This window comes from Mytilus edulis, chromosome 9, assembly GCF_963676685.1.
Source record: "Mytilus edulis chromosome 9, xbMytEdul2.2, whole genome shotgun sequence".
NCBI lineage: Eukaryota > Metazoa > Mollusca > Bivalvia > Mytilida > Mytilidae > Mytilus > Mytilus edulis.
This window is the reverse complement of record NC_092352.1, coordinates 47,522,856-47,548,134: the sequence shown is the minus strand read 5'-3', so window position 1 is coordinate 47,548,134 and position 25,279 is coordinate 47,522,856. Positions and strand designations below refer to the sequence as shown.

Genomic DNA, 25,279 nt, shown 5'->3' with positions numbered 1-25,279 from the left:
CTCTTGTGTTTCTTGGTATTATCAAACATGAAAGGCTTTAGTGTATTCGTGAAACTTTTATAATTCTCTATTATTTAACTATAAGTCCACCTATTAAAAAGAAAAGTTTTTTCATATAAATTAGGTAAAAAATAAATTTGTTTACGAATGTTTGCATTATTGAATAAGGAATTAATCTTGATTGATTCCAGAATCTATTGGCAATCAGAGTCGAGGTCGATTACCAGTCATAAAAATATTTAGACTAAAGATAACAAATGTCAGATATAAGCTGTAAAAAAGACCAGTCCAGATAATTCAAACTTTTTTTTATTCCGCATGATTATATAATTGCAAGGTAACTTATATTTGATGACAAGTCTAGATTTATATATTGAAACTGTATTATAAAATCATAGCGTATCTGTTTTTTTTATGTATATTGCTTATATCTCAATGACATAAATGTACACCCACATCGTATTGCTTCATTTCTCTTCTCCAAACAAACTTCAAGTTACTGTTGTATCTTGAATAGTCTTGCAGTTTATTCCATCTTGAACAATCTTATTCCAGCTTGTACTTTACTGTAATTGTCCACCTTTCAGTGTTTTCTAGTTCATCTGTTCTCCTAAGTTTGGCACTGGGCCTCGACATTACTGCTGAACTTTTAAGGACAGAACATCATATGAATATCTTTTTATCCAAGACATAAAGTCATTATTACTGAAGTTCTAACAATTCATCATGACCAATTTCTTCGTTTGTCCCATCATCATAATGTAAGGTGTGTCTGATTACCTGCAATTTCAAAATTTGGGTTAAGGACCACCAGAGGCTTCAAATATAATAATTAGTCTATTGATACGATAAGTAAACCTAAAATTGAGAATGGCAATGGGGAATATGTCAAAGAAACAACAACCCGACCAAAGAGCAGACAACAGCCTTATGCCACCAATGGGTCTTCAACGCAGCGAGAAAATCCCGAACCCTCAGATGGTACTTTGCTGGCCCCTAAATAAAATTGTGTACTAGTTAAGTGAAAATGGACGTCACACTAAACTCCCCAAAATATAAATGAACTAAAGTTAAAAAAACCATACAAGACTAACAAAGGTCAGAGGCTACTGAATCGGTACAGGCGCAAAAATGCAGCGGCGTTAAACATGTTTGTGAGATCTCAACCCTCTCCCTATACCTTTAGTCAAAGTAGAATAAAGAAACACATAGCAATATACACAGTAAAACTCAGTTAAAAGAAGTCCAAGTCCGATGTCAGTATAGGAATCAAAAGAAACTTTGCAAAATGACAATGATACATAAATTAACAAAGGAATACTAGCAGTTACTGACATGCCAGATCTCGACCTGAGTTACACTGACTGAAAGATTATGTAGGGGTTTAGTATCATACCATCATAAAATATATGAGAAGAACATAACCCGTATCATGGCAACAACTGGTTTTAGAATAAATGTGTTTATTTTCGATGCAAAGTCAAGACCTTATGAGTGAATCAATAATAATACCAAAATATGCAGTCCTTAATGACTTGACAACAGTATCGTAACTAAATCTTTCCAAAGTGGTATATTTAATGGTTTGGTTAGCTTTTGATGTGAATGCCGACATTTTTGTGCTTTGTAAAGACTATTACCATAACATATTGGATGTGAAATATATGACAAGGTTTCTGATTAAATCAAAAGTATACCTAAAACTAATCGGATGTCTATTAATACCACTGTAGTAATGGTTTATAAAGCACCGTACCCTCCAGATTTCATAACTCTGCTGACTTAATGAGAAGGTATGGTTAAATTCATTTGTTGATATGGGAAACGCCTAGTTAAAACATAACACGGATCAGAAATGAAAATAGCAGGTGCATCATCCGTAGCTTTGTTTTGTGTGAAAGAATCTGTACAAGTTTGATTGTATATTATCAAGCGATTTGATTTTTAAGAGATTTGTGACTGACAAAGTAATACTCAGTCACAAATCTCTTAAAAATCAAATTGGCTGCAACAATGTTTGACAGTAGAAGTGTTCCATTTGTTTAGTTAGAGTGGCTGTCAACGCTGTCCGGATACACAGTTGAATAGTCTCTATATACACGTTTTATCACATCATTCAGATAAATCCACATTAATTTCGAATTCAGTAAAAGTATTCAAATAAAGAATAATATTGTTTTTAATTACATACCCTTCTTTTTCGTGTAAATAGAAGTGATTTGGTCAAAGTCGATGTAAAACAAGGAACCTGGCAAACGTCAGCCAGCGCTTTGGAAGTCATATCAGTAACTTTTGATAATATTTCTGTAAGCTTTGTGGTAAATCCTTCTCTGCACAGAAGTTCAGATAAAATCATTATATAGATGGAACCATTACGACCATTCCTGTATGCAACATAATCTAAAAACCAATGATTATATGTCAAATTTCAAATTTATTATTGTATAAAAATAAAATAATATTAACCCAAATTAGTCTATAAATTAATTTCAAATATCTCAAGTTATTTATATTATTTTCAATACATTTGTAGTAAAATTTGTTGAAATTCAACCACTCTAGATGGAAAATTGAAAGGCAACAGTAGTATACCTGTGTTCAAAAGTCATATCAAATAAGATATGTATGTTGTGTACAAGTCATTATTTTTTTTAAATTATAATCTGTACAACAAAATTGTACAAATTTTAATTTGTATTTTGACTTAAAAAGTGGTCGTACACTTCGGTGTTGACATGAATATCATTAATGTGGTCATTTTTATAAATTCCCTGTTTACAAAAAATTGAATTTATCGAAAAACTAAGGATTTTCTTATCCCAGGCATAAATTACCTTAGCCGTATTTAGTAAAACTTTTTGGAATTTTGGAACCTCAATGCTCTTCAACTTTGTACTTGTTTTGGCTTTATCAATATTTTGATATGAGTGTCACCGATGAGTCTTATGTAGACGAAACGCGCGTCTGGCGTACTAAATTATACACTTGGTATCTTTGATAGCTAATTATAACTTGTACACTAATTTATCGTATGTATTCTGATATAAGGAAAAAGGTATTGATACGCACTTTAGAATTTGTATTCAATGACCACACAATAAACCTTATTTACAATATACAAAAAATAACAAGATGGAGACAGGAAAAATAAATTGATACATGCATGCCAATTAATTATGATAGAACAATAAAAATTGACCTCAGCGACAAATCTATTAGTACAATAGAAATTGGCCCCATTGATAATTCTGATAGTATGATAGAAATTGGCCCCAGTGAAAATTCTGATAGTATAATACAAATTGGCCCTAGTGAAAATTACGATAGTATAAATAATAATTACTATTGACCCCAGTGACAATTCTAATAGTATGATATATAAATTGACCATGCAGGGTGACAATCTGGTTAACTGACATTGAATCACTAATCATACATGTAAAGAAGCGTCCACTGTCTGGCCAACCGATCTTAGCCTACTAACAATGATAAAGAAATGGAAATTATCAGAACTTGCTGTGGGGAATAATGTCATTATACCAATTCCTCAGTATAATCTTGCCCAAACTGATCCTAGAAATATCTTGGGTGTTATTGTTGAATCTGGAGAATTTGGGTACCACATTGGAACAGCTGTATGTATTTTAACATAAATCAAATTGAAGCTATTTAAAAAGACTCATCTTTATTCACAGTAACGGTTCCTGAGCTTCACAATTGCTACATAAAGCAGCTAAAAAGCTTTCAAAAACTGGTGGTCAGGGGTTTCTTTCATGTTAATGCAAAGGGGTGCAGTATTACTTAACGTTTATGTAAAAAGCAAAATATGTTGTGCATATCCCGATGCCATAATACTCTTATATGTTTAAACCAATGATACAGAACTATTTTTGTATTTTTTAAATAAGGTTTAATATTCTAAAGAGTGAAAGAACTTTTTTGTACAACATAAACCATACGATAAATTATTGTACAAGTTACAAGTGATTTTTTGCAAATTTTGTACAATTTTTGTTCAAGTACAAAGTCAAAATACAAATTTAATTTGTACAATTTTTTTTGGTACAAAATATAATTTGTACAAAATGATAACTTGTACACAATGATTTAAAAAAAAATCACATAATTCCTTATTGCTCAGTTCAACGTCTCGAAACCTTTTCATTGTTCGTTCACCATACAAACATTGCCAGTTATTTGTGCGATTTTAATTGGTACCGGGTACAACTACAAAATATTGATGCGATCCAGAAACTCCTTACCTTGCACAGTTGCATAGGATACTAACACATCAGTGTGTGTAGATAGTTTATATATATGTGCATTGTTCATGTCACCCTCTGCATCTGTTGTTATTCCATGGTCTGTGCTGTTTCCACGACATGCCTATATTAAACAGGAATATATTTATTCACATTTCGACAAAGGATATTATACCTCCCAGAAGCACAAATTACATTTCATCAGTGGCAAATAAATCTCTGTATTGTTCAAATGTAATACAATGATAAGATTAACTCAAATTTCTATTACATATATTTTCTTAAAAAATCAAATGTTTTTGATACCTGTACATATACATTTTCCGTTTTATTTATGTGAATTAAATATGATAGGGTCATCAATTTCGTTTTTACGCCTTAAACATTCAAAGTAGTGTACTATATATGTACTAAAAATTGGAGATTATGTGATTTTTAAACAAATCAAACCACGATTTTCGCCAATTTATATACAAATGTTCACCTTTTTTGAGAGAATTCATTCAGTAATATTTTTTAAACAAAATTTAAAGAGGTAAATGCATTATTTCTTTTATATTTAGTTGTAGTTAAACGTTGTTACAAGATGTATGCAAAATGTTACCCAAATCTATGACATACCCATTTACTGTTCCTTTTACTTGCAAATACCAAGATACAACATAGCTGTATCAACCCAATGGATACCAAATTTTATTGAAACAGAAATGTTCTAACTGAATATATTCACTATTTGCTATGTATGTCAAAATTTTTAATATTCACACATCTAAGACCATTGTTATTACAAGCATTTATGAAAGGCTTATCATTGCAACTCCACATGTTTCCAAATATATTTAAATTTGCAATTATCAGCATTTCAGAAAAGAAATTTATTTTACTTACTACGTTATTCCTCAAATATAATATGTCACGATGCTATTTATCAAATTATACTCTTGTAAAATTTCCCAAATTTGCATAGCTTATTCATGAAAAAACCTTACTCTTAGAGAATAAAAGAAGTATATAAGATTGAATTTGAAATGAAATATAGGCAGATAGGTTTTTAATATTTCTACGAAAATGGATATAAAAATGACTGTAAAAAACAATTAATCAATAAATTTTACAATAGTAAGGAGATGAAATTAATCTGTCACTTTCTCAATTTAAAATCAATTTACTTGATATCTTTATTGTTTATCTGTGCAGTTCATTTTTTATATGACAATTCATTCCACTTTATTACCTTATCCGTATTTGGCAACACTTTTTGTAATTTTGGGTCCTTAATGCTCTTCAACTTTGTACTTGTTTGGCTTTATAACTATTTTCATCTGATGAGTCTTATGTACACGAAACGCGCGTCTGGCTAATTAAATTATAATCCTGATACCTTTGATAACTATTAGTTCTTTTTGACGTAAATTCTTGATTAATTCATAATATATAATGATAATAAATGTATATACCGGTAACCGAAAACTGTGAGATTCAAATTTTCTGGCAATAAATCAAATATAAATTTAACTGTGTGCACTAGCAGCCTGCAAAGCTAAATCTTGTTTTTCAAAACTATTCTTAGACAACGACCATTCATCTGTTTGTCGGTGGGTAGGGGTTAAAAAATAGGTTGATTTCAATATTTCTTGGAAAAGATAATCTTTCTGATTAAAAAGAGAAAAAAAATATCTGCTAAATAAATATTAAAATAAAATTGTTTCTGTATGTTATTATGAGATTGAGTGTATCTTTGTTCAAGACCATATGAGTATTTGGACCGTACGAGTACGGTCTGTACCGTATGAGTATACTCGTACGGTCGGAGATTATGAGTATACCCATACGGTCTAGTACGTGCACCACCATATATGTATTTGGACATATAAGTTATTTTAAACAAACATTTATCAAAATCTTTTATTGAGTTTTACAAATCAATGTTATTATAATAAGTTGAATAGCGTGTCTGAAAAAGAGAACATTCAATCAATTGAAATTAACTACTAATTTAATGGTCTATCTAAATCCAATTTTTGGGACTCTCGCCACAAGGAACGTTAGATTTTTTTATTATATTTACATGTTATATTTATGCATAATCCTTTGCATTTGCATCTCTTGCCAGCAATAGAAAAGCTTGCTTGTTTAGCGGCAGCCGACAAATTAAAATCCTTCTGTGTTCCAATGTGCAGTTTCAATTTTGCGTGTCAAAAGTTCTATATTACCTATATCATAACAAGAGCTTAATATGCCAAATTCACATGATAGTTTTTACAAACTTGCATCTTTACCAATTATGTCATCAACCCTACATAATAATCGGGGAAGATCCTATCAACCACTGGGATTCTAAGAGTAACAAAGCTGCCTTTTTAATTCTTTGCATATTTTCCGACACGTTTTTATGGCATTTTCTCATTGTATTTGAAACAGATCTTTTTATGTTTCTGTCCAGTATCTTTGATGGTTTTTGTATAAACGTTCCTAAATATTAAAAAAAATTAATTCCAACATTATGTTTACTTCCGATCAAATAATTTCAGTGAGCACAAATAAATTTCATGTTTTACTGATACAGGAGATAAACAAACTAAATTAACGTGACTTTTTTTAAATATTATATTTTTTTATTTCATTTACAATTGAACTATTTATATCAATTCGAGATTTCACAGTTATGTTGATCAGTAATATACATTTAATGTGCGTATTGTTATGCGTTTACTTTTCTACATTGGCTAGAGGTATAGGGGGAGGGTTGAGATCTCATAAACATGTTTAACCCTGCCGCATTTTTGCGCCTTTGTTAGTCTTGTATTATTTTTAATTTTAGTTTCTTGTGTACAATTTGGAGTTTAGTATGGCGTTCGTTATCACTGAACTTGTATATATATTTAGTTTAGGGGCCAGCTGAAGGACGCCTCCGGGTGCTGGAATTTCTCGCTGCATTAGATCTGTTGGTGACCTCCTGCTGTTGTCTGTTTTATAGTCGGGTTGTTGTCTCTTTGACACATTCCCCGTTTCCATTGTCAATTTTATTTGTATCTAATAAACTTGACCAACTTCTTAAAAATAGTCAGATCGTACGCGTACAGTTCTACTGTATGCGTATTTTGAAAAAGTACGCATACAGTCCAGACCGTACGCGTACTGTTCAAATACTCATATGGTCTGGAACATCTTTTTTATTTTCAACGTCTGTCACGGGAATAATATCCCACGCTCCATCAAAAGAAGAATGGTCGACGCGTATACCTGCAGAGTCCACGAATAACTAATACATATTTACCCTATATAATTGATAGAAACACTATCGCCGTATCTTCAAATATAATATTAGACTAAACTTTTACTTAAAACATGGTAAACCTGAATACCCCAGAAGGGTAAGCAGCCCCTGTCTCACCAGTGAGTTAATACCTTCAGAATTCTTATGACAAGAAAAAATCAATGACAAGTCACATTCGGTGATGCAAAAAAGAAAAACGATGAAAAAAGGGTAGGAGTGTAGTTACACTACGAAAAATGAAACATATATATATATATTTACGGTAGTTTGTTACGTCATGCATTAGTTATACTCTGCAATTGGGTGATCTATTTAAGGTGGATCATCGGTATATATATTTCCTTAATTAGATTTTTTTTTATAATTTGTCAAAATGAAGATTTTACTTTTCGTTTTCTTCTTCAAAAATATAATAAAAAGTGTGGGTCTCCGAGCTATTTTTCAAGCTAGAAGTCGTTCAAAATATCTCAAATTTGCATAAACTGTTAAAAAAAGCATGTTTGTGAATAAATATGTAAAATCGAAATCTGATTCTCAATACACACATGTTTGATATTTGTTTATAAAAAAACATTTTGGATAATGCAATACATCACTTATTTCAATAAAAACAAATAGCAGTTTTACACTTACGCTATAAATCTAAAATTTACAGAATTAGGCAAAGTCCTAGACCGATTGTGTACTGCTTAAGTATATTCAAGATGGGGGTAAACATTGAATTGACCTAACAAAGTATTTGTAAAATAAAAAAAACTAAAGATGAAGACATTGTTCAAAGATCATACTACTACTACTTTATACATATTTGCACATATATAATAACTTGTCATATATTTTTTTGTAAATTAATTTTCATCTCTTTCACAAACATCAACGAGGTAACTTCTCACATAAGCTAATTAAAAATCTGTTCACTTCCGAAAAATAATAACTATTCCACAAAACAAGTAGTAAAATAACAAAAATAAAAAACTCGGAGGAAAATAACTGAATGTCCCTAAGCAAATGACAAAAACAAAAGCTCAAACAAAATAAACGAATGAATAACAGCTGTCATATTCCTGTCTCGGTATAGGCATTGTCTCATTTAGAAATTGGTACATTTAACCTCGTTTTATAGCTAACTAATGGCACTGAATTCCTTGTTAACCAAAGATTATCTGAACAATATCATCAACAAAATTCGCCTTCAAGGAATAAGGTTACACTACAAAACAAAATAATGTTAAGAAATAGATTATACGAATGAGCAAATCTTACTTGAACGAAGAATAGTTTCGGTTTTCCGAGCAGAGTACGGCAATTCTTTACATGGTCCATAACTGCTTGTAATGATACTTCTTCGTTGAGTGTTGATTTAATGTGTCCATCTCGACCATGACTAAGTATTACACATACAAAACAATCTTCGTTGCTATGGTTGTAGGAGGCATCTAATAAATACCATTAGAGAATTAAAAGCAGGTTTTTTCGCGCTTCTTGCTTAACAAACTTGTGCTGGTCACTTGCTCTCAAATTGTATAAATTATAGAAAAAACAACCCAACCACATTCAATTCTCTTTTTGGTAGATCCATACGATGTGTCCGTGTCTAAACTAACCAAGGACAATTGTGGTTTTCCATTTACTTCGTTTGGTCTTTGAAGTATCAAACGAGACCTATCCCCGAATATGACGTGTCTCGGTATTTGTTTATCCAGCGTTCATGTATTTCGTTACGAAGTTTTATTTGTAATTCTGATCGGATATTATTTTGTTTCATTATCATTTGTAGTTGTAATTCTATTTTTTATTTTCTATTTGTATGTAAATGCAAAGATAATGAAGTTCATTTGTATAATTTTAGTTTAAAGCAACTATGTGCACAGGATTGATTTGTTTTACACAATTTGACTTGGAAGAAAGGCCAACATAGTTAGATAGTGTAGTTATATAATTGTATATATGTATATGTTATAATGTATAATTGTGATAAAATACATAAAATAACATAATTACAAACCTAATCTCGATTTATATCCAATTTTTAGAAATTTACCTGTGACGTCACTTTTTGCGGCGTTGATATATTCGTGTGATAGATACACAGTTCGTAATTCTATTATGTTATTTTGTGTATTGTCCTAAATCAATTTTAGATTTTCGTTGTTATTCTCTGGTTTACTTGTCGAAATCTACTTTTTTATTATTTATTCAAGTATTTCTCTGTCCTGAGTATTCTTGCGTTCTTTGTACTGTATTCCCGTCATGTAATGTTGTCATTTTAGCGGAATATTTAATAACATTGCCATTAAGGTCGAGATTCGGCTTGCCACAGAACCAGGTTGAACCTACTATTTTTTCTTTAAATGTCATGTACCAAGTCAGAAATATGGCAGTTGTTATCTAATAGTTCGTTTCTATCTATGTTGCTGTTGTGAATTAGTTATAGTTTCAGTTTAGTATTTTATACTCTTTTATTTGCTTAACGTTTTACCGCCATTTTACGTAACAATAGACCCGCAACGTCGTTACTTGCCGACGTCTCTTTGTATATTTTCGACTCTAGTAAAGCATACGAAACATTGAAGACGCTTTGGTGTTTACTCGCCTTTATTATCGATACGTCCAAAACAGTTGTATTGTCGTTTGTGTTTTGTTAAACTTTTTTTCGTTGTTTTCATCTTATAATTGATGTGTTTCCCTTTAGTTTTGTTACCCGAATTTGTTTTCTCTCAATCGAACAATGACTTTTGAAGAGCGGTATACTACTATTGCCTTCATATTTTATCATACATATATTTTTCATAAAAATACGGAGGACTTTTAGAATAACATTATGAACGAGTTGAAAAAGATTTCTAGGTACTTAAAAAGTAATATTATTTTGATAAAATGTTTATTTTTTTTTCTGCTGCTATATGAAATATTGATTTAATAGAACACCGATTAGAAAATTCAACTTACACTGTGCCATTGTGTAGTATATCTCCTCTCTGGTTGGATTCTGTTTTACCAAAACATCAAATCCTAATAAATTAAAACATTTTTTAAGCCTGGTAACATCAATGTCAGTACCATTTCGGATACGTCCACCGACATTTTCTACATTGAAAATTATTGCACATCCTCGTTTCTGCTTATTCATCGGGTACGAATCTTCACGATCGCAAAAATATAGACGATTGAAGTTCCTGAAAAAGAAATGTGTTCAGGGCTATGAATCAATCAAATTAAGGTCATCACGCAAGAAATTTTACGGTCGCCATCATGAGCTGATTGGCCATTATGACAAAAGTGTGTCAGAAATCATATCCGATATTATTCCTCAGTTGTAATAACCTTCAATCATTACCGAACTGAACAAAGAAATAAAATGACAGGTGCCGTATACGGTGCAGGAAATGCTTACCCTTCAAGAGCACCTGATTTCACTCCCGGTTTTTAGTTGAGTTCGTGTTGTTTCTTATTTATTATTTATAACTGTTGATGTAAATGTCCTTTGGTTTTTTGAGTCTTTGTTTACTCCTTGGTTTTGATTGTTATTGTCTTAGTTGATGTTCTTGTTGAATATATTTAACGTACAAATTTCGGGAATAAACCTCGCTATCACTTATTAAAATCAGGACACAGAAAATGATAGGAAAAAGGAATCTTTTGAACATTCTACGGATATTCTTACATTACTTTTTCAAGGCCCTTTCTTATAAAAGAGGGACGAAAGATACCAGAGGGAGAGTCAAACTCATAGACTGAAAATAAACTGACAACGCTATCGCTAAAAATAAAAAGACAAACAGACAAATAATAGTATAGAAGACACAACATAGAAAACTAATGACTAAGCAACACGAACCCCACCAAAAACTGGGGGTGATCTCAGGTGCCCCGGAAGGGTAAGATCCTTCTTCACATGTGGCACCCGTCGTGTTGCTATTATGTTATTAAAAATCTGGTAAATAGTCTAATTCGATTAGTCACATTCGTGAAAAGGGAAGTGTATTGTAGTTACCACATACGGAACATATCCGATATCATCTGTGAAACGTTATATTCTCGAACTGCGTATGTGTGTTAAACGTGTACGTTTGTTGATGAAGATTATGAAATCAGCGGTAATTTCTTTTTTTTCGTTATACATTTGATTAAGAGCTGGGGACTTTTTCTATATATGATATATATATATATATATATATATATATATATATATAGTACGTCTGAGTCAGTGACAACCCTACAACAGATGTATCCATCGGATCGCCATCAATGATGGTGATACATGGCTGTGTACATAATGTATATACAACTCGTCTAAACATCAACCCAACAATGTTAGATCTGTAAATATTTTTGGTTCTTCCCTCGCCGGGATTCGAACCCATGCTACTGTGATATCGTGACACCAAATTACAGATCTAACATTGTTGGGTTGATGTTTAGACGAGTTGTATATATATATAGTATATATTTTTAATATTTTTTTTATAGAGTTTACATTTACAGATAGAACATGTAAAGTTTTAATTTGAGGTCTTTAAAATATATTGTCTCCTTTATAACCCTGTTAAAAGTTAAAAAAGAAAAAAACCCTAAATAAAACCACAAAAGTACAAGTACCTTGGGACATGACAATTTTTTTCTGGCCCTGTTCCCTTTTTATTCTCCAAAACCCTTTAATGTTTAGTTTTGTTTTTGTTGTTATTAATTGTAATTACACTAGTGCTTTTCTTGGTTAGACTTCTTTGAAATTTAGAAACAACATATATAATACTTTTTATCAATTCAAAATACATGCACTTACCATGATTGATCGTCCCCTGAAACAACAATAAGTGAAAGGTTAAATCCGAAATGATAAAAAAGAAAGAAAATTCAAATAAAAAAAAAGAAAATTCAAATAAAAGAAAAGAAAGAAAATTCAAATAAAAGAAAAGAAAGAAAATTCAAATACAAAAAAGAAAATTCAAATAAAAAAAAAGAAAATTCAAATAAAGAAATGTTTAAATTTGATATTTAAAATGGAAAGCTATAATTCGAAATGAAATCTTAATTGTAGTTCTTTTAGCTGTTCACTGTATACATGGAACAGATAGACATTAAAGTTTGTTCTTATTTGTACTTTTACACCACTGTCCTAGGTAGGGAGGGTTGGCTCTTTCAAACATGTATAATCTCGCCACATTATGAATATTCAGTCGAAATTCAAGATCCTATAACTCAGTGTTTGCTGTTTGTTCAGGTATCAAAAGTTTCATTTTCCTCCCCCCAAAAATGGTCCTCACTACTTAATGTAGCCATTACAAATCTATAAATAAGTGATATGGTATTGAGATCATGATATTCTCTGTACAAGCTCGATTGTTTTAGTCATCTTTTTCTAATAAAGATATAAGTACACGCTAATGATATATACATAAAAAAGGGCTTATATAATTTCATCTATGGTCATAAACAAATGAGAAATGAATACAAAAATGATGTAGATCCAATACTGGATTGAATAACTTCATTTTTTACTACATATTAAATAAGAGTATGATTTTATCTTACCAAGTCCTGGGTCTGCATCTCGGTCATTTCTGTTTAAATCCACATAATTATTTTGACTGTAATTTAAAATGTATATGTACAGATTAACTTCAGTATAAGATTTTGCAAAAAATGCCTTTAAAGTTTAAGATTAACTGAGTTCAGCTTCCCAATTAAAAACAAAAATACCGAATTGCAAGGTTAATTTAAAAAGAGAAAACACCATGAACCCTGAAAAAAACAAATGTTCAACAATATTAACACATTGAGCAAATTGAAAATAAACTGGGTTACGTTTTATCTTTAGAAACACTAACCGATATTGCCACATAACTCTCCCCTCTCCTGTATACATCAATAATTGAGATATACAACTCCAAAGATATTACTAAAAATGTTATAACAAAATTACTTGATTTTTTTTATACATTCCGGTGCAACTGCTGACTCATGTAAATTGAATGAAATTTTACTTAACTGATATCAATTTAACACCATAATAAGACTTAAAAATATTGATTAAAAGGAACCAATATTGTATTTTTTTTTATGAATAACCCGATAACTAAATACGTATTGCATGAAACTTTTGAAATCAGCCTGTTAAACGAGATCAGCTAATATGTGCAAAAATTACATTATGACAGTAACTGCCTAGAGGGAGTGTGCAAATTTAAAAGAGACAAGTGTGTCTTCACCCAAATATTCGGTCAGTGACTGTATATCACATGCACATAGACAGTCATTGCATTTTGACTGTTCCTATAAAACAATTGCACTTATACAGTCTATTCTATAATACAAATAAAATTACAGACCTTTCAGAGTTGTTTTTGTTGTCTTGATTATAACGATAATCATATATTGAATTCAGTCCTGATTCTGTAAAGAAAATGCGTAACTGAGATACTTTTTTTTAAAATAACTAATTCTATCTTTTTTTTCAAAAGATAAATGTGAAAACTATAGAAAAAATAACTAATGAATAGATCTACATGAATTAATTGTATTATTTCTAACATAAACGTGTATAGGTTTCATTGAACGCTCACAAACATGCGTTACCCCTCCACAATCTATATGAGCCTGTCCAAATTCTGTATGATAGTTGTATTATTGACATTACACCACATGTTCTTATTTTAGATCAGTCAGCTCATACTTCTTATTTAAACCATCTGTGGTATATGTCCTTTATTTCCTCCACATTAAGGTCAATCTTGTACTAAATTAGCTAATAAATGTGTACATTGTATACCAATATGCTTTCTTTGCAATGTTCTTATTAACTTTTTCATTCAACATGATTTTGTTTATCAAATCAGAACTTTTAGTTTTTTTGTACGTAGAGAAACACACGACCTTAGACTTTACAATGAAAACCAAGCAATTTCTGGTTTATACTTCAAATATATATTAGTGTTGTAAGAGCCGGAAGCTGTAGAAGTAAATGTTAGAAGTAAATAACATTTACTTCCATTTAATCATACCATAGTCTGAGGTCAGTGTATTCCTCCTAGTAATGCCACTGGAATAAAACATAGTCATTAAAAGAAATATGCAGTATTGATTATCACTTGCATGCGATACATTTGATTTAATTTTGAATCAGATTTTTCCCATCTAGTGTTGTGATCCCATGCATATTGAGATTGTGTTAAGTTCGTTTGAGTAGTTTATGCTGGAATTGGAAGAACTTATCAAATATACTTTTGGTTAGTGATTATCCGTGGTATTATAGGAAAGTATGAACAGTGCGGTGCGTTTAATTAACAGTGTATTAGACGTGTACTAATAAGCTATAGTTGAGATGTGTAAAATGAATCGGAATAATTCATACGCATACAAATCCATCAACCATACCATAATCGAAAACAGAAATCACCTGGAATAAAAGAACCAAAATACATGAACAGAAGCAACCTGGAATTATTTATCTGAAAATCGCAAACAGAACCTCATCGAATAATGAATGTTCGCTAGCAAAGAGCTACGATTGAATAATATATCTTTGCTAGCAAAGGGCTTCGATCCAGTCCCCTCCTTTCCACCCCTGATGGATTTAGATAGATTGTTTTGATCTACGAGTATATTACTTCCATTGGTCACAGCTTTGACTGGTTGTATCCAATCAAAAGTCTCTTCTAAGATGATCACGTGTACAAGTTGAAAATGTAAACAAAGGATTGCCACGTGCTAATTGTGCAACTTGTCTTTACCCCAAAACATAGGACGATAGTAAGTAACAATTTTAAAGTTTTTAATCAACTTATTGAAGTTAATGGGTATGTTTCCTGTGCAAAAGGGAATGTCAACGTATATTTTCAATACCTGCTCTATGCAATTTGTAACCACTAGACACAACCAATTTACACCTCCACATTGAACAGAGTTCAACTGCTGTCATTGTTAAAAATAGTGTAGTCGAAATGAGCGTGACTTTTATCTACCGGTAGATGGTGCAGCATCGTAATCACAAATATTGTCTTAATCTGAAGGTAGAGAGGGTAACCCTTGGCTAGCAACGTTGGGAATGATTTCAAAATATTATCAAACATGAACCACTTAAATAACATAAATATGTTAACAATTTGTATTTTACTGTTTTCATAAAACCCAACATACAGCTATAACAACAAGATGTAATTCGATATTTTCACAATTAAGGCTAAAACAATAAAAAAAAAAGAATTTCAAATATTCAGTCTATGGAATTTTTCTGGTTTGTTTTTTTAATGTTAAAGTCTATTAATAATCTTTATGCCAAAAAATGTTGATAGAATTTACGTGCGAACTTTGTGGTGTATTTGTGTTAAATTCACTCAAAGATAATTATTCATAATTGTAGGCTTCCATTATGAAGCACATGTATGTTTTCATCAAACAAATATAGAGTTTCTTTTAAGTTTGCTTTTTTAGACCAAAACAATAGGAGGATACATTTTCTGCAATAACCACCATTTTGTCTGATGCCAAATGAAGTCGCAATATAATTCGTGAAGACTTCATAGGTATTCCAAGTCAAGCTCTAAAATAAATCCCTCCATAATATGTTATGATTGGAATTTCATGTTTAAGGTGTATGTTAATTGTTCACTTAAAAAAACAACACTTGCATATGGAAAGATTTAATTAATTTGGGGTAAGAGCGTTAGTATTAGGAACATTCTTCAATTGGTAAATCTACTCGTCAGCTTTGAATATGTTTTATGAATCTATTTCAATTGTTCATTATCAATTTAATCGTTTGTTGAAACCTTGTCGTTTCAGAACTGTCCTCGATACCGTGTTGTTTGAATAAAGGGGCATAACAACTCTACTAACCGTGTTTGAAATAAGCTCCGCCTGCTAACCTAATAAGAAATATACACGGATTCCACGCGGTTGCTTTTAACCAATCATATTCATAGAAATGTATAGGAGGTAAGATACTATGCTATATTTCCGGCACAGTATTAACTATGATACAGTATGTCGAAATGTTTTTTTTTTCATCTAAAAAAGGAAGTTAGAAGTGATGTTGTTCTATCTGGATGATAACAACTGAATTTGGTAACACTGATAGAATCCCTTCAATGCCAGTGCTTAAATTGGTTAAGAGACTATGCCATTTCCTCATCTCTGATTTGTTAAAGTCATTTGCTTTCTTAATCGAATTAAAAGACTTGAACAAAGATAAAATACAATTGCCTGTATTTCACTAATAAAAAAATAGACAACTAAAACACTGGCTCGTGATCAATACAAGGTAAGAACGAATTTATTTTAAAAAAATGCTTTGGAATAAATGGAAAGACTTCATGACTTAGATAGCAACTTACCTTTGCACCAGAAAAGATAGGGTACTGCAGATATGTTACCTCTCAAGTTCTAGCTTGTTAAAAAAAATTACAGAAAAACTACACTCAAATATCATAAGATCTTGAAGTGAATTGAGAAAATAGAGAATACTTAAAATTTTCAACGCTTTTGACTAACAAAATATACAGATTTCCACACAGAAAAACAAAAGGTTGCTTGACTGAATTTGCAAAATTCCTATACACTGAAAACTGTTCGTTTTAAATTTTATCAAATTATTAACGCATTACAAAACCTTGTATGGAGATAATAATTATCAAAGGAACCAGGATTATAATTTAATACGCCAGACATAAGACTCAACAGTGACGCTCTGATCATAGTTACGTGTTAGTTATTCTATTTATTCTGGTCAAACTTACAGCCGTAGGTAATCTAAAACCAACATCAAGAGAACGTAAACACGAAGTGTATAAAGATAGAAAAACTAGAGATTTCAAGGGAAGGAGTTTTAATCCGATGTCGTAAGGATACCAATCAATTTTCATTGTATTATTTCTATATTACAATCACCTGCACATTTTGATTGTTTCCATTTTCTTTGTCAATCTTTATATGTACACACAATTTTCCAATTAAAATGTTAAATAAGTTTTGGGTTATGACGAAGCATTTCTGGTCATAACTATATTGGACCGAAAAGTTACTTTTCCTACTGTCTTCTTGTTTCTAGCAGTGGTAAATTTTCAACATAATTGTTCATTATTCCAGGTGATCCCTGTCTGTTGAATTTGTTACAGTATTCAAAATTGTTCCTTTTTATGGATGTTTGTTAATAGTTATCAAAAGTACCAGGATTATAATTTTATACGCCAGACGCGCGTTTCGTCTACATAAGACTCATCAGTGACGCTCAGATCCAAATAGTTAAAAAGCCAAACAAATACAAAGTTGAAGAGCATTGAGGACCCAAAATTCCAAAAAGTTGTGCCAAATACGGCTAAGGTAATCTACTCCTGTTAAAGTATTCCATATGGTTTTTGTTTGCAGATCTTTTAGGAGTTTGTAGATGTGCTTCTGTGTCTTGATCGTACCGTATTAAAACTTATTAGGTAATCAGTTGGTGTTAATAAAATCTTACTCTGGATGAGCTATGATTTAATATAAAAGATAGTGCGATTCCCCAAAAATATAAAAGCTACATTTTTAGTCATACATACCTGCTATACACATTATCATCTGAAAAGGAAACAAAATCATTTTGAAAATTATATACGTATATGATTAAAAAAATATGTTCAGATTAAATCGGTTTAGCCAATGTACATTACACTGGTCCTGAGGCTTTATATTGTCAATACCATATGTTTTATCTAGAACTACTACTGAAATAATAGATGTGTGTTGCTTTTTTATTGTTTACTTTGTTGCTTGACAATTGTGCGATTTACCCATACCTCTTTTGTTCCAAATTCAGCTTTATATGTATTATTCGATTTTAATTTTTTTTTTTCAATGTGTTAAATTTCTTTTCTGAACTGACTTTTCTATCATTCTAGATTTTTAAGGTTACAACAGATCTATTATATTCAATTCTGTATGTTCCCGTCAAAAGTTAAGAGCCTGTAATTCAGTTATATTTTTTCTGCTGTATATAATATTTTTTTGTCTATTACTTTTTTAAATGAATCCGGCTTGCTTGAATAGTTTTATATTTGTCAAGTATAGTGGCCTTTAATAGCTTGTTATGAATAGGTTGTCCGTATTGTTGAATATCGTGCGATGACCTATAGGTACTAACGGAAGGTGTCTCATTGACAACAATATCACATCTTCTAGTTTTAAAACTAGTTGCAATTCTAATGAAAATGATTTACCTGGTCTTAGAGGGAGTGCTCTAGACTGGTTGAAAGGTATACTGAATGTTGCGGATCTTGATGTTGCGTTGCTTTTCTTGCTGATTGGTCTACTTAGACCTGTTTTAAAAAAAATATTTAAGAATAATATCTGAAACTTTATTAAACTAAACAACTTGCAAATGCTTACCTTTACGGGAGAAAGTTTTAGCACACCTCTTGGTAAGAAATGAAATTATGACATGCATTGATATCTAACAATTACTATTAAGTTTTCGGACAAAGCATCATAATGAAAGGTCACCATTGTAAAAAATTTGTGTAAAATAAAGGCAACAGTAGTATACCCAATTAAAGTCATAAATCGATTGAGGGAAAACAAATCCGGGTTACAAACAAATACCTAGGAAAACACATCAAACTATTAGAGGAAAACAACGACACAACAGAAATACTAAAGTGCAACAAAAAACCAAACGACAACGTAACACACAGAGAAACGAATTATGAAATGATGAAAATTTTTATGTTTCTTTTCCTTTTTGTTGTAAAGGAAGCAGGAATAAAAACAGGCATGCACAATGTTAACATAAGAACATTATCCTATATCCCCAGGCCCACTAGACCACGATCACACCACGCTCACCGGGTTCTTAAATTTATTGAGCGGCATACAAATGTTAATTTTCGTTGTTTTCACGATGATGCTACGTCCTCATTACGCTTCTTCAACGATCCAACTACGATTAACCCACGTTCTCACCATGCTTTTTCCCTATTATCATGATCCTACTACGCTCATCACGTTCTCACTACGACCATAGCACGAGTATTCCGATTGCAACACGATCTTACCACGCTTCTCCTGCGATTATAGCACGTTCTTACCACGATTACACTACGTTCATACCGCGTTCTTAGCAATAACCTCAACATCGTGTACTGTATCAATACTGTTCAATTCCTTTTATTTCTGATTAATACGTAGATTTCTCGGAAACAACACAGAAATGCAACCAAAATTTACCAGAACACTTGGGCGTGGTGGTAGGAGTTGATGTTGAGTCTGAGGGAGCTCTGATAGTAATGAATCCTGATCTAGCAGAGATGTCGGACTGACCCATCAAACCTGAATCACAACCTGTTGCTGGTCCATCAAGCTCATATGACGATGTTTTAGTGAAATATAGAAGGGATGACACATATGTGTCAAGCATGGTTGTGGTGCCGTTAGAGAAAAAAAACCAAAAAGTCCAAATTACAAACAAACAAAATAAACCTTGAAAGTTTTAATATATTTTATGTGAAAATGACAATGAGCATGGTGGTCGTAGTATGAACGAAGCCAGGTCGTAAGAAGAGTGTGATGAGGACGGCATAGGCGTGCTAGAACCGTACTATTGTCTTGAACAGCGTGGTGTAATCATGGTATAGTCGTAGTGAAAGTTTAGTTGGGTCGCGGTGAGAACGTGATGGTCGTAGTGAGGTCGTAACAACGTCGCTGTGAGATCGAAGCGCAGTCTCCGAATATAATCACGCTAATGCTACGCTCTCGCTACGATGATATTGCGATCTTTGCGAACTTACCACGACCTTACTGCGCTCTAACTACGCCTCTACTACACCTGATTCCGCCACCACGACACCAAGATTGTTTTGAACATGTTCAAAGTTGACCACGCTCATCACGATCTTGAAGATCAAAACACGACCGTCATACGATCTTACTGCGATCTACACGGTCATTTTTTCATTTTTGTCACAGATCGTAGTGCGATCGTGGCCTAGTGGGACTGTGGTATTATTAATATAGTGTATAATAGTAAAACAAAAACTAGTACTTACTTGACATGTAAGGAATACTTGAGTATCCAAACGACTCACTATACATCGCTGATGGCGAGGTTGCAGTACTTTTCTTACTGTTACTTCTACTAAGATCTACAATAATTATAACCTGTATGTACAGTAATTGAAAAATTGTGTAGTCTTGTACTTGATAACAGATTAAGACAGAAAAAATAAAATATCTCGTACGTCATTTTTTTTTAAATGAAAGGGAAGAGTAACGGGAAGATTACTTTGTAATGAATAACGGTAATTAAAATGTTGCTAACTAAAGGTAAACTATTTCTAGAGTAGAAAACCCTTAGTATTGCCAAAAATATCATATGCTTTTTAAACTAAAAAATATCGCACAATGTTTCCGAATTTGTGAATGTGATTTAGACACCAAATAAACGAAAAACACGAAAACTCATTTTCTAATTTCGTAAAAGTACTCTTATAATATCATTTCATTGTCAAATTTTGCATTACCAATTGTTCATGGAAGTTAGTGTTTCGGTTTTAATTTAGTAACGCGTAACTTTGAACCTTAATAAACCTATGACCTTGGGTTTCAAATTTGTACATCAAAAATCAGAAGGCATCATGATTCGATTAATTATTTGCAATTATAAAATTGTTAAAAATGGAAATTCAACTGTCCTCCCACAATTTTATTCATGAACAAATTTAATGATTTTGTCTAGTCCCTGAAGTGTATACCTGACATTTGGGACGTGGTTTTAATGTCATAAACAGACCAAAGTTGACATATTTCATCACCAGCTACGGCGATATCATATATGGTGTTTTTGCTCAATTGAATATAGGTATGCATAGGTGGCCTTACCAATCAACATCTCTACGTAAGACATCTTTTAGAAGAGATTCATTTGAGGTATTTGACTGATTGCTGAGGTTTCTCAAATTTTACAAGGAAAAGACATGAAAATTAGTCATTCTTGCAATTTGTGAATTATTTTATTAAATGCAAGAATGTTTATTGCTTTAAAACGCAGTTCAATATAAATATAACTGGTATATTCTAATCTCAGGTCTTTTTATCAGCTGTAATCTGTTTTTTGGACTATTCATTGTAACTAATTCTGTCGAAATGAATGAGGAGAGACAACTCGTCTTACCATACTTGTCTCTTGCACTTTAAAATATGATATTATACCTTCTCTTTTCTGTTTTGCTAGACAACCTTTTATAGCACACAGATGTTCACGATTTGCCATAGGTATCTCTTGGTATACCATGTCTTCGTTCCATCGTACATTTCCATAAGAATTGGGTCTTTGGGAACTCAAGCCATAAGTTTTATCTTTTCAACAGATAATAATTTCATATAATGATAATAAATATATATTTATATATATGCACAGGTATATGAAAGTTTCATCCTTTCTATTGTGGTATATCTGAAAATGTATTTGCGTTTTCCCTCTCACGGTGACGCTTTATCAATTGTGCACGTTATTAAAAGCAGATGTTTTGTGCCTTGATAGCAAACAAATTAATAAAATTTAATTATAAATAATACATGACATTTATGTTTGGTTTGCAACAATCGAGAGACATTCCAAATAAGATTTTATATTCCAATAAATTTTCAACATTCATAAAATTGAGAATGTAGATGGTGAATATGTAACAGAGACAACAACCCGACCAAAGGAACTTCACAGCATATATATAAACTAAAATTAAAAGACTAACAAAGTCCAGAGGTTCCTGACGTAGGACAGGCGCAAAAATGCTGCGAGGTTAAACATGTTGTGTGAGATCTCAACCCTTCCCTATAACTCTAGCCAATGGAGAATAATTCATAATGTGCTTCCCATGACAACGCATCAACAATGCACTGGAAACCCAAAATAAAACCATCAGTGGTTACATATCGGTTTTAGCTAAAAAAAATGTAAACGCAAGACTTGAATGCTCCTTTTTGAAATTGTATAGGATTGTAAAAACGTTAAACATTAGCACATTTTTGATACGAAGTGCTTCCGCATATATGATCCTGGAGTTTCCGTTCTTAATACAAATATGTGTTTTGTCAACGCTTTTATATTCAAATAATATAACAAACAAAAACATTTAATTCTTTAATGCATATTTAAAACCATTTCTAATGGTAATAGGTAGATTCATTCAGATCAATGTAGCGATAACTGTAAAAAAATAACTGTCCTTCATTTCGTCTCTGATGTATGATTTTGCAATAGTTTCCGGGGAATTTTATATTTTCTCAATTTAGTGTGTTCACCAATACATTTCTACATTTAGTGTGTTCACAAATACATTTCCTGCACATGATAGACCTGTTTTTAGCAAGTAAGGCGGTTTTTTGGTATATTGCCTAAACGCAACTTGTTAATTGATTCACGCCTTAATATTTGGCGGCGTTGGTTATCGAATTTGTTCCAGGTTGATATAGTTTGATATAAATTTAAAAATAATAAGTAGAACAATATAGGATTAAGAGCGCTTATATCGCAATTTTCAATATCATTTACATTTCCAGGGTACATATCTCCTGTTTAAAGTATATATCAGTGCTAGACCATGACATTGCTTATATAAACCTTGGGTATGAAATTCATAAAATTCTGCCAATAAATATGTAGGCATGAGAGCACTAACCATTCAATATTTATAAACGATATCTAAAAGGAGCATTACTACTTTAAAAACAGTTGATCGGCTCTGATTTTTGATTTTATACGAGACATTGTTGATATGAACTTTTGAGATAAATTTCATAAAAGTTTGCAGAGAAGGAGCACAATATTTTTTAAAGGGCATTACTACTTTAAAAAAGTTGATCGGTATTAAGTTTTAAAATGAGAGACTTAACTGATATAACAATTTCTTACAAATTTCATAAAAAATTGAATAGAATTGAACCGTAAGAGCTCTTACAATCAACAAAACACAAACAGAATACGTCGAGAAAAGTATTTAATGTCTAGTATCAAATGTAAAACAATAGGTTTCACCTCATTGCTAAACTGAGGTGTCCGTATGGCTCTGTTGAATGTATGAATATCTAGCAACATCGCAATAGAAAAGACCGGTACAGAAAAGACAAATCAGATGCCTCATTTACGAGAAATGCACGTTAAAGAACTAGTTCGACTGCTGTACCCCTATTTTTGACATTTTTACCTATTGTTTGTTTTGTTCACAAATCGTTGTCAATATAATGGAATTTTATGCGACTGTCATACAAGTGAGAGGTTAAGCTAGCTATAGAACAAGGTTTAATGCACCATTTAGTCTAGCATATTTACCTGACGATATTGGGATATAGGTATTTAGTCGGATCTTAACATGTACTTGAGATTTGTTTACAAACCGGTATTGATAAAAATAAACAAACAAATGTCGAAATGTTCAGGACTTAATTAAATCTGTATTTGGGTAAGATGATGCAAGCATACGATTTTTATTGCGTTTTACACTCTGAGAAGCAAATAATCTTTAACTACTTTATTAGAATATTGTGTAAAAACGTTAATTATGAGACATGTAAGTCAAGTGGATCGAGCATTTTTCTGAGGAAGTTTAAAAAAATTTAGAAGAAATTTTTGTTTACAGTGGGTTAGCTTTCATTAGTCTTCACTATCCTATAGATTAACAACTTTTTGATTTTGAACTTTTGATTGGGAAATTAACCAGAGTTATCTAATATTAATCACAGACAGTGACTAGCAAGCAATTTTTAATTTTAGCTTATTTAACGTTAAAACAATTTTCACTATAAACGAATGTTACTTTATAGAAATATAAGGACTTTGTTAGCTAAATCTACAAATTTTATTAGATATTATGAATTTTTATTACAATATATTAATATGCTACATTTACTACATGTGAAAATGTCTGTACCAAGTCAGGAATATGACAGTTGACATCGTTTGATGTGTTTGAGCTTTTGATTTCGCCATTTGAGTAGTAACTTTCCATTTTTAATTTTCCTCGTAGTTCAATATTTTTGTGGTTTTAATTTTTTTCGTGAAATATATGCCATTGGATATAAATTAAATAGCATTTGATTTTCTTCATTATTTCTTTAATATTCTTGAAAAGTTGTAACGCAAGAGTGATGACCGACCCTAGACTTTTACAGATTGTAGTTGGCCCGTTTTAGTTGTTCAAAATAAAATGTTTGAACGGTACTTGTCGGTATACAATATCAAAGCAACATGCATAAAAAAACGCATTGACCAAATACCTGATCTTAGGAAATATAAAGAAATGAAAGAAACTGTAATCAGTTTGATTTAAAAGGCAATGAACAGGTGCATACTTAAAATTCACATAATCATAATAATAATCACTACATTTATTTAAAAAGGAAAATCTAAAATTGGATCGAATTAGAGCTTGACATATAATGTAAATATTCTATATTTTAGCAAGTATCTTTCAACTTAGCTTTTATCCAGTTGACCCTTCCGGGGCACACGGGTAACTTCTTGGTAATATTGCTCTATAAGGTCACCATTTTGTACGTGTGTATACTTTCGTATTGTTATTAATCTATTTTGTCTTTGTTTATTTGGTGTGATTACTTTCCTTTTGGTCAGGATTAAGTATACTATGTTTGAATAAAAAAATATCAATGCCGAAAAGGTATCCTTTACTTGTCATAACCTTTGAAATCAACAGCAACAGAAAACTATGATTTTTACCTTTGTTCCCTTTACGATAAGGTTTCACATTTCCACTTGAAC

The 25,279-nt window shown here is 31.6% G+C and overlaps 1 protein-coding gene across 1 annotated transcript; it reads right to left on the bottom strand.

Moving 5' to 3' along the window:
* Positions 1-293: 293 nt before the first annotated feature.
* LOC139488513 (caspase-3-like) lies at positions 294-25,279 on the bottom strand. The gene is made up of 14 exons (XM_071274203.1): positions 25,238-25,279; positions 21,715-21,861; positions 20,553-20,648; positions 18,729-18,827; positions 18,072-18,090; positions 14,541-14,578; positions 13,869-13,932; positions 13,072-13,127; positions 12,323-12,338; positions 10,489-10,715; positions 8,803-8,975; positions 4,263-4,386; positions 2,192-2,400; positions 294-780 (listed from the first exon to the last, which is right to left on the bottom strand). The coding sequence occupies exons 2-14, from the start codon at positions 21,794-21,796 to the stop codon at positions 703-705; spliced, it is 1,281 nt and encodes a 426-aa protein (XP_071130304.1). The 5' UTR covers positions 21,797-21,861; positions 25,238-25,279; the 3' UTR covers positions 294-702.

Bases quoted from the DNA above. Each gene is read 5' to 3' on its own strand.
- LOC139488513 (XM_071274203.1), bottom strand. From the start codon at position 21,796: ATGGTATACCAAGAGATACCTATGGCAAATCGTGAACATCTGTGTGCT. The intron at 18,828-20,552 runs GTAAGTACTAGT...TTTTTAAAACAG, and splicing joins AAGTATTCCTTACATGTCAA to GTCTAAGTAGACCAATCAGC. The intron at 781-2,191 runs GTATGTAATTAA...TTGAAATTGCAG, and splicing joins TATTTACACGAAAAAGAAGG to GTAATCAGACACACCTTACA.